This window comes from Frankliniella occidentalis, unplaced genomic scaffold (assembly GCF_000697945.3).
Source record: "Frankliniella occidentalis isolate FOCC.00 unplaced genomic scaffold, Focc_3.1 Scaffold84, whole genome shotgun sequence".
NCBI lineage: Eukaryota > Metazoa > Arthropoda > Insecta > Thysanoptera > Thripidae > Frankliniella > Frankliniella occidentalis.
In genome coordinates, this window is record NW_026267213.1 from 914,967 (window position 1) to 925,887 (window position 10,921).

The 10,921-nt window shown below is 54.7% G+C and overlaps 1 protein-coding gene across 3 annotated transcripts in view; it reads right to left on the minus strand.

Annotated features, from left to right (window-relative positions):
• The window catches only part of LOC113218248 (arylalkylamine N-acetyltransferase 1), a 22,971-nt gene that overhangs the window by 2,164 nt on the left and 9,886 nt on the right, over nucleotides 1-10,921 (minus strand). The window contains exon 1 of one of the 3 annotated variants that reach the window (XM_026438515.2): nucleotides 4,479-4,766. The exons of 1 other annotated variant lie outside the window; for it this stretch is intronic. In XM_026438515.2, the coding sequence (XP_026294300.1) occupies nucleotides 4,479-4,562 (84 nt within the window). In that variant the 5' untranslated portion in view covers nucleotides 4,563-4,766. Of the gene's footprint in view, nucleotides 1-2,500; nucleotides 2,546-4,478; nucleotides 4,767-10,921 lie in introns of those variants that run through there. One more of the 3 variants, XM_052269147.1, reaches the window with a different exon arrangement.

Genomic DNA, 10,921 nt, shown 5'->3' on the forward strand with positions numbered 1-10,921 from the left:
AGTATCCGTCCCGAGCGTGAGGCCGGATTACATCAGGTAATGAGGTGATGAATGGCGAATGGCGTCATTATCGACCACGTGCCGACGACGCGAACGCCGAACACAAAGCGACTCGCGGTCGGTGTGCGCCGAGAAAACTGCCGAAGACATATATTCTATTTCCAGTAGGCACAAGGTCGGTCGGGGCGACAAAACCAACTTAAATAGGTGCACTATGGCCAGCGCTCGTTCCGCTCGCGAGGCGCGGCGCGGCGAGGCGAGGAGCTCGCGTGCGTAATTAATTACCTCCCCGGCTCCGCGGTGACTCGTAATGGAACCCCAAAGTCGTAAACGTATCGGATGGAAGCAGATAAAGAAGATAATTTAAGTGCACCAAATACTTTTCTGTCGTTTTATTAAAGGATGGTTAGTTGCTTCGTTTTTGCCACGATTCGATTCATATACATAAACTCCACAAGCCTGTTGCCTGGGTTGAGCCCCGTGGCTCAAACACAGGCGCATCCGATGTGCGATTGGGCTAATAACTATAACTAGCCCTTCTCGGTCGTATTTTGAACCAGAATGTTCCTTTATTAGGACAAGCGAAAATTATTACTGAACAATAAAGAACAAAGCGTGAACAAATTACCGAACGTTTAATTTCCCCCTTTATTTCGTCTCAATCGGGCGGTCAGAACTTCACGCCGTGGCTCTGTCTCTGTACGAGGGCGACCTATCCTATTTCACGCGTGGAAGGTTCCAGGTGAAAGAAGCCAACGGGGGACTAACAGCACTAACAGGGTCACTTGAGAAGCTGCGCTCCAGCCCGCCCGCCACACCTCGCAGTGGGGTCGCCCCCCCCCCCCTTCCCCTCAAGCGCGCGCCTCAGTTTCGCCGCGCTTGTCGTCTGCAGCCGATCCCAGCCGATCGAGAGAGTGACGAATGATCTTGTATCAGGTCGGCCCGACCCGCCGCGGCACGTCACACGCACGCGCGGCCACTGCCCGGAGGGAACGTCACTTCGACCAGCGGGGCCCAGACTAATCACTTTTTCAGTTTCGTTTTCCAGTCACCAGTCAGTCGAAAAATTCGTAAGAAAAGCACATCCAGAGGCTCCATAAGGGGTGGATAACTCCGCTGCCAAGTGTACACCCCTAATTCTAACCAATTCAAACTAATTCGGACCAATTCAATCTATTTCAAACGAATTCAAAACTAATTCTACTAATTCAGTCCAATTCAAGACAATTTATATTTAATTCAAGTCAATTCAAGCCAATTCAAGACAATTCACGCTAATTCAGTAACATAAAATCGCAATAATTCAAACCAATTCAGTCCAATTCAAATTCAATTCAACCTAATTCAAGCTAATTCAAATTCAATTGGCTCCATAGTCATTATCAGAGTAAAGTCCAGTCACTTCTCTGGTCACGATCAGTCATTTTCCAATCATTTTCCAGTCACCTGGTCAGATTTTGAGTGCAGCCATTTCCGGCCATATTTTTGAAGTGATTCGCCCCTCGCCCCTGCCCCGCTCCGCTCCTGCCTGCCTGCACTCGGGCGCTCAGGATGGGCCGCCGGCTCCACGCGGCTGCCCGGCGGGCTGGCCTACCCAACGCGCTGCAGGCGCCATCGTCGGCGGAGCCAGCGCGATGCCAGCATGCGAGTCGGGCAGGAGCTCCTGCTGACGTGTGTAGGTAGGCAAACCATCGTACGGTTGGCTTAGGGGGCACCATAAAATAATATGGTTCAGTTCAGACAACAATGACAACGTGATGGAAACCATATTTTTGGCTCTCACAACCACGATAATGTTGCATCAACCATATTTTCTGGTGCTCCCTGAATTAACCATGGTCGCTGTAGCTCATCGTTTTTCTGGACGCAGGAATTTTCGCCTGACCTAAATCGTGACACCGCGCCGGGGGTCGGGGGCACCTTGGAGGAGCCCAGCCCACTGGATAAGTGGCCCTCTTGGAGACGCTCGCGGATCGCCGAGGTCAGGGGCCGTTTGACACCTTTAAGCCGCTTTGCTCGTTGAAAGACGGTCAAACTCGCGTGATACGGTTTGTTTTGGGTGCCGCGCTTCTCATACATTACACACGTCCAGACGAGTGCGATTGTTTTGTCACGCCGAGCGCCGGACGCCTGGTGGGAGTTTCACACGGCGCGCGTTGTTCTTGTGGCTAAACTGTGCGGCACGCGTCTGCGTACCCCGCCGCCAACCGCCCGCGCACCCAAACAAGTGCAACGGCGTTTAACATGCACCCCAAAAAAGGCGTGTTCCTAGATACTACTACTACATTTCTTTGAGTGTATTTCATTTTCTTCGGGGCATTCAGCTTGTTTTTTGTGTGGAATATGCTATTTACACAGCGCCATCAATGCACTCAATAAAGTGAAGAAAACCACCATTTTGGTGGTGGGGGGAGGAGGGGGGCTATGCTGACTTGTTTTCACACGTGATATCCACACACTTTGGGTGCGCCCAAGACGCGCGGCCCCACCCCGTAAGTACCTGGCGGTGTTGGCCGCTGGGCCAGCTCATCCTCGCCTGCACGGTGCAGCACGTCGCGGCACTACTGGTGCCCTCCCTGCCCCCGGGGGTCACTGGGGCCGCGCGCTGTCCGGCCCGGCCTCGGGCCCCGCGGCCTCCCATTAGCATTAGCCACCGGCCGCCACCGGCCGCAGGGCACCGCAGGGCACCGCGGGGGCGAGCGATCGAACCGGAGGACGCGCAGCAATCGAACATGCAGCGCATGCGTCGTGGTGCTCCTGCCCGGCCGGACAAGCAGGACACCCGCGGGACACCCGCAGCACAGAACCCGCAGGGCACCAGGAGGACATCCGCGTGACATCGGCAGGACACCCCGATTGCCGTGGAGTTGAGGGTACATTATCGCTTCCTCCAATAATTATTATCTGCTGCTCCAATTAATTTTCAAATGACGCCTATTTTCAGGGTGATTTGCCCATATCGTGCACGTTCATTACGTCCAACGAGTGTGTGTGGGTGAGGTGTACCCCTCGAGTACAGTGCCCGAGGAGCACGGTCTGCCGGCCGCGACGCCGACGCCAGACAGCACGCGAATCGCTTACGGTCCCTGACACCCGGGGCGGGCGTCTGGCGGATTGCTGCTTGTTTTTTTGCGGATGGAGATTATAGTTTGGCTGGTGCCGGTTCAAGGAATGGGTCGCAAGGAATGGGCCTCGCCCCTCGCCAACTCACCCGATCATCATAGACGCGAATGTAAACAGGCACGCGCCATGGGTGACCAATCCGGCGAGGGATTCCCACCGGAGGGATGTTTTGGGCTGAAGTGCCCGCCACGCTACGCCACGCCACACCACGCCTTCGCGCGACTCGGCAGCAGCGGGACTCTCCAGGAGTTGCAAAACAAGGTGACGCAGAGCGGCCAGCGACCAGCCAGCAGCTCGGCCGCTGCCAGAGTGGCCCAACGGGCCCCCTCGGCCTTTCTCGGGGCGGGAGCGGCGGGAGGGAGGGCGGGGAGAAGGGCGGCCTGCGTCCACACACTTGCGTCAGCGGCGTGGCCGGCGCACCGAGCACACACAACATGAATCCCCCATTACAGGGCTTAATGCGCGCGAGGACATCGAGCCCCGCCAGCGACACGCACACATGTACGCGCCGGGGCCCCGGCGATGGCGAATTCTTGGAATATCGCGAAGGGCAATGAACTCATATGATGCACGCCGACAAAAATGTTTTCCGAAAACAAGTATGTTAATGTGGTGTGCTCAAAATCAGAAATCATGTATCGTTTTTATCGGCGACAGTAAGTACGGCGGCACAAATGCCTATACTGGGTGTGTCAACGCCGACGCCCCCCTGTCGCGGGTTTGCCTACTCTCCCCCTGGCGCCACGCCACGGCAAACGCACTGAAAACGAAAGTGTGCGACTGGCATGCAATGCACGTGGTAGTGTTCAACTCTGTGGTGCACACTCTTAGGTGTTGGACTGAAAATTTGAATTCCTAAAAGGGCTCAACAGTAAATTTGAACACTTTACAGGGTCCAAAGCTAACCAGGGCCAACCCTGAAGTTCAACGCTCTCAACTAGCTACTGTTAAACACTTTTTAGTATTAAAACATCTAGCCACTTATGAACACTTATGAGTGTGCAACGTAGTGTTGGGTACTTGCATGTGCACGTCAGTTGCACATTTTATTTATCAGTGTGTACATCCTTAATGCTGTATTTTATAACGAAAGGTCTTCCATTTTGCTGTCTTAAATATTTCAAATGACTCGTCGCTGGGGATACAATTAAAGCGAGTTGGTTTTTGGCCCTTTTCATTTCGGTGAACCAACTCACAAAAGAAAGCTATCCAAAGACAGGCCGGAGAGTGCAGCCTAAAGGAGTCAAAATAAGCACGGCGAGTCACCTCCCAAATACGAGACGGGTGACAATCCGATCCTCGTTCCCCCCTCTGGCACCATCTCTGGCCCGGGCACAACCCTCTACTCTACTCACTACGGGGATGTCGGGGAGGCTGCTGCGGATGTCCGGGAAGGTGTACGGCGAAGTCGCGGCCTGCTGCTGAAGCTGCACTGCCATCCTTGCTGCACTTCTCTACTGGTCTCGGGCGGGGAGGTTCAAGCGGCGCGCGCTCGCGTGTCCTGATCCAAGAGCGAGCTCCGGCGTGGCGGCTCTGGCGAGCGAGCGTGTGCCCTGGGCGGGGAGAGACTGACTGCGACGGGGAGAGAGTGCGCCGTCTGTTTTGAGGTCCCGCTCAGACTTGTCCGGCCGCTCCGGCCCGGCCCGGCGCCCACCCCGGCAGTCCGGCTCGGCTCGGCCCTCACTGACCAGCCGCAAACCCCTCCGCGCCCCCCGCCCCTGCCCCCGCCCCCCGCGGGGTGGAGGCCGCCGCGCCACCCGCCGCCCGCACCATAGGCAGCATAGGACAGCCTTGACGTGACCTCTGGGCGCCGCTGGGCTCGAGATGGAAGCCTCGAGAGTGGCGGCTGCCGCTATCGCGGTTGGTCCGCCTCTCCGGCCGCTCCATCCAGTCAGAGTCGGAGGCGCCAGGCCACTCCAGGCTCCGGCCAATCGCGAGCCGGCGAGCGCGGTGGCGCCCGAGGTGTCGCCCGAGGTGGCTCCTGGCGCCCGCGTCTAGCAGGCCGTGGTACACCCTCGCACGGCCCGGGCGGCCGGACCACGGCTTCGGCCGTGGTTCACTCTGGTATCCAAGGCTTTTCCGCGGGTCTCGGCCAGAGAGGGTTTGGAAGGTTGGGAGATGAGAAATGTTCCCGATTGCGTTAACGTTGACTGTTGACTGTCACCGCGCGGGGAAGTCCAGCGGGCGACTCCCGGGGCGTTGGGGGCGTTTAGGGAAGAGGGGAGGGGGGGGGGGTGTTGCACGCACGACCACCCGTGAACTCCCTCCAGCACAAACAGCAGGCTAAAGTTGCTCCGCATCCAGTCCCCACTGCTGGGGAGGGGGCTGGGAGCGAGCCTCTTCGGTCGCACAGTCGCTATCTGGCCCCTCCCCTCCACCTGGACTCTCGGCTGGAGATCGTCGACAGACTTTGAGTCCGGATCTTCATACGCCACCGGCGCCGGCACACCCGCGGATGTAAACAACACGTTCCGCTGCGCGAGTGTTTTTGGCAATCTACCAATGTATTCCCAACGTGCTCCCCCACTGCGCCCTTGTAGTGGCTCAAGGAGAATACAAAATTGGTCAAGAACGCGTCCTCGATTGTTTTGTTTCTTAACATGTCAACACAATCAACCCCTTTGCTTGCAGTCGGCACGTTTTCCGAAACATACATCGTGGTGCCAGTCCCTGAGGTTTTGTGTGTGGCGCGCTACGACACGGCAATACTAGAAGCAAGTCACTATTTTGGCTCCCGGGTGGCCAATGCCGCCTGCGGCGCCCATCGGCGTCCTACCGCTGCACGCGGCAAGGCGGTAGTACGCAGCGCGGCGCCCCGGGTGCCAGCGGGCGCCAGCGGGTGCCAGCCGAGAGGGACAAGCTCAGGGCGTCCAGCATTCACGCTTGAAGCTTGAAGCCAACAGAGGCTCTTCAACCGCCGGCAGACAAACACAGAAAAATTAAAAGAGAGAGATGCGAAAATTCAGAAAATGAATGTGGTATTTTCCGAATTAGAACAAGAGGAATATCGTCTGCTGCCGGACCATCGCAAAGTCTTGACCAATCAGAGAGAGCCTCTCTCGGCCTCTCTCGTGGCCGGCTCCAGAAAGGCCGTGCCTGCTGCCTGATTGGTCGAGGCTTCGTAATGGTCCGGGAGCAGACGATATTCCTCTTGTTCTTCTAATTCGGAAAATACCTCATTGTGATGTGTACCGTCGTACGTCTTCTGTCACACCCACGCACACCCGTGACAGGCTCGCACAATCCCACATTCCGCACGTGGCGCGCACGTGGCGTGGCACCCTTGAGGGGTTCGTTTTGGTTCTTTCGGGGCACACACTGCCGTGTACTTAAGGCTCTCACTCTCGCTGCGCCTCCCTCCTCCCCCCCTTTGGCCTGCAGACGGTCGTGTCCTGGATTGTGTTCCGAGCACGCTTACCACCACCACCGAGGCGCTTACCGGCTATCGAGGCTGCGCGTTCCACACATCCTGGACGTGTTATGGACGTTTGCCTCCGTTCAATAAGTCTCGACTGGAGGGCAGGGAAGGGCGGGGAGGGAAGTTCCTGCCGCCTTCCTACCCGCGCCCGCGGGACCTTGCCGCCAGCGCCGCGAGCGGGCCGCGAGCCCCGATACAATGAGATAAGCCGGCTCGCCCCGCCCAGGCGAAGCCGCGCCACGCCGCGCCGATACCCGGCGGAGGCGGTGATTTAATAGAGTCATTTATTAATGCAGTGAGCGGAAGGAGTTATTAGCGAGGACAAGTGGCGCCCAAGCGCCTGCTTATATGAAGAAGATGGATCGTGGCGTGAATGGTTCTAAACATTTTACAAATTGAAATGGTTGCACTAAATGTCTCCCGCCTCTCTCCCCCTCTCGACCACAACCCGCGGCATTCAGCGCCTGATGAGCGCAGGGTAGGCCACCAACCCAACCGCGTGGCGGATTCTTGCCTACCCACCAGGCGCTCCGACTGATCGCCCATGTATCGTACTTCGAATATTTAAAAACTGTTCAGCCAACCCTTTGTTTTTCTTTTCGTCCTGGAAATGGCATTCTAATCGTGGTTTCGTATAGAGAACACCTCAGACCTGGCTATAGGGATGTGTACTGTCGAATTAGGGTTTTACTGTGGCGGCACAATAATTGAAAGTGTTCGGACGTGGTGTGTCCGCCACTTTCTTCAAGATTCCCTGCCATAACATAATTGAGCACTTGGAGTGTTGGTCGGCTTTGCTTCGAGATACGACTCGCCGCCGCATAGAGTGCCGCCCCGGCCGGGACAGAGAGGAGAGCTCCCAATGACCGAGCGTTTTCGGCCGATATGGAGCGGGCCGCTCTCAGAGGGAAGTGAATGCGGGTACTCGTCAATTTAATTGTTGTCGGTTACATTTTTTAAAAAGTTCCACAACCCGAACTTTTAGTCTGGCTGGGCTAATAAGTTTCGCTTTTCGCACATCATTTCGCAAAGTAAATATTTTTCTGAGCTGTCATTCTGTCTCATGATTCATTTTCAGACATGTAGTAATTGAATACACTGGGAAATTTTTCTTTGTTAATTCACAACATTTTTGGTAGTGTGCACGGTTTGCAAACAACGTTGTTATTTTGCGATTATCGGTGCAGTAAATTTGCGACAGACCAATTAATTTTCACAGAGAGACAATAGTCCTACACGCAAAACAAATCGGCTGCAGACCGCGGATTCTTTCTCGAATTTTCGTAGTGCGGATGATCCCGAACGTGCTGCTTTGCGATCAAGTGCACCCCTCGACGCAACAGTAGTCGGCACAACAATCGAAGAGGCCATAAGCAGGACGGAAAGGACGGGGGTGCAAGCGATGCAAGAGACCCGCATCCCGCATGTGCCCGCTCAGACAGCGGGGTCTGGCGGGCGCCGAGCAGGTATGCAGCCTGCGGGCCGCAGCGCATCGGTGCGACCGGGCTGCCTACCCTGCAGGCGGGCGTGGAGGCGACGCCTCCACCTGACGCCCTGCCACCTGCCGCAGCGCACTGCAGCCACGCCTGAAAGCGAGAGGGACCTTGGAGGCTATGCTTCTGCCCGCGCTAGGGGAGCGGAGAAGAGCGCCGTGCTGTCCTGACAGAATATTGTAACACTGAGAGCAATATGAAAGAAATTTTCTCTTTAAAGAAAAACAAAACAAAAAAAAAACAAAAAAACCAACTCAAGTACATTTTTAATAGACCTTGCGGACCAGGTAGGAGAAAACTGGTGAGCCTCCATGTCGCTTACTGACGCGTCAAATCCGGTCGGAACGGTCGGTTTAAGTCGCTCTCAAGCGGCTGTCAGAACGGCGACAGGCGCTTCAATAGAGGCTTAAATATGAAACGAGGACGAGTCATGGACAGGTACCGACTTAAAAGATGGTCCAGTAGATCGTGATCGTGACGCTTTTCCACCATTGCTGTTGTCGTTGTTTACACCCGAGCCGAGGAGTCGAAGCCCCTTTGCCTTTGTGGGGACCTCCGGGAGAGCGCGGACTGCCCCTTTCCTGCGCTTTCCCGTTTGTATTGCGGTATTGCATTTCTGGTGGTGCTCCTAGATGCCACACCTCGGCACAATAAAGTACAGGGACGTCCCATCCCATGCGAGTGCGTCTGTGTGCAGCGTGGAAAGGCCGGGTTGCTCTGCAGAGACGAGCTGACGTGGGCTGGCGCACTGACGGTGACGCACTGGTCCCGCTGCCCTCGGCCCGGCCCGCCCCCCGCACGGCCGCACAGCTCCTAGCGCCCGGCCGTGCGTGCACCTGCACCGAGGAGACTGACTGACGTGATGAGACTGACGCGTCGGTCTGGGACGAGAGCTTCCGAAAAACGAGAAAAGCGAGAGCGAAATCTGCCTTACGCCACATTCGGGAAAACAACAGATTAAAAGGTCACGCAGACCGGTCCGGATCTGCCCCTACCTAGGTCTGCTGGCTTCCCAACCCCTAGAGTCCTAAAGGACCACCTTGTAAAGAACCCTGTAGACCAGTCGGTCGAAAAGGAAACAAATGACCACCAAACGACCAAGTTCGCCAAGAACCCTGTGTACAGGGGCGTATCCGCGAGGCGAGTCGTTCAGTTAGTTGACTCGTCGACTCACAAGGTGACTTTACACTGGTAAAACAAGTGTTTAATTTTGCACTTCAATTGATGTTAAAGTTCAAGTGAGCATTTTCTAGACACATTGTGGTGTCTAACTATGTTATGCGTCAATCGATGTTTCAATTTTCGACACTTCCGAAAAGTATAGAGGCTGCACACCGCATGGTTCCTACTGACAGAACGGTGCGTGTCCAAGTATGCAGAATTTGAACGTTTACGAAACGTTTAGAATTCGCACACCACGCAAGTGTGTGCAACTTATTGAGTTAAGCACTATGCAATGTGCAAAATCACAACTTGCACATACTTTGGTGTGCAAATCATGCACACTAGTTGTTTCACCAGTAGTGTAGTGCCGCGCCTCATGTCGTTGGGTCGCAGCTTTTCGTTGGATCTAATGATTGGCCGAGCCCCTGCCGGGACGCGTGACGGGCTGGCGCGCGCTATGCGCCACGCGCCATGACAGTTCCTCAATATCGTGGCGCAGCCCGGCGCAGCGCACCTGTCATGTCGCGGAAGAAGGACGCGGCGGCGCTGCGCTCTGCTCTCCGGGTTGTCGACTTCGCCTCGATCCCCGTGTCAGCGGAAGGGTCCTGAGGCCGCGCTGTCTATAGCATCATCCAACTCTACTGGTAGAACAAATTTCGTTGTCTGAACCGGGCGAGCGGCGGGCACTTCCGAAATTGGGCAAATTTTTGGTCCAATCCAATGAAGAGACCTTGGCAACAGTGCAAATCTTATGTTTGATTTAGGTTTAAAGACATAATCCGGGCGTGTTTCCAAGACAGTAAGAACAGTACTTGTGCAGAATTAATTCATCACGAACTCGGTTCGTTATGAGTCATTTCGCTGACAGACTACTATAAATACGATTTATCTCAAGTAGATAATCCGGTTGCCAAGTTGTCGGCCGGGGGTCTATTATGGTTTGCAAAGATGAACCCTGAACGGGCTGCTGGGTCATTTGAGTTTACGAAACTAAGTACGGAGCCAGTGGGAACACTTGGTCGATATGGGGTCAAAAAGGGCCTGGGACGTCATTCTGACGTGTAAGTCAACACCAGGGAGGACTATGTTTTGATTAAGAAGGTTTTTTTGACGTTATTTTGGCTTAAGCCTGTTCTTTGGGAAGAAAACCGCATCCCCCGCGAGAAACGCCCCTAGGGGTAGGGAACTCCATAACATGGTCAATTTGCACCCAAGACTCTTATATTTTATTTTTAAAGTCCAGAAGGCCCGAGTATTGATTGCGCATATGGCGAACAGAACGATCGCCGTTGCTAAGACCCGTCGTGGTGTACACTACACGACGATATACACCCCACTGACTACGCATTAAGTTTTGCATCAAAATGTACACTGTCGTCGACTGTCGTGGCATGAGGTGTTGTAAAATTTTGGCATAGCCGTGAGTTTACTTTAAACTTTGAAATTGTTACCCCTCTAGCATACACTGATAAACTAAGTGTTCAACTGCTTAACACTAGTGCGTGTGCAACTGCTAGCTGAATGCTTGCAAGCGCTCAACTGCGTAGTATTACACTTGAAAGTGTTTCTAACTCGGTAGTTGTGCACTTGTAAGAGTGCAACTCTTGCTGTTGAATACTTCCCACACAGAAAGTGTCCAATCTAAGGAAGTGTTCAACAGAGGGAGTTGCACACTTAGAAGAGGACAGCTATTGAGTTGAATACTTGCAAGTTTAATACTACG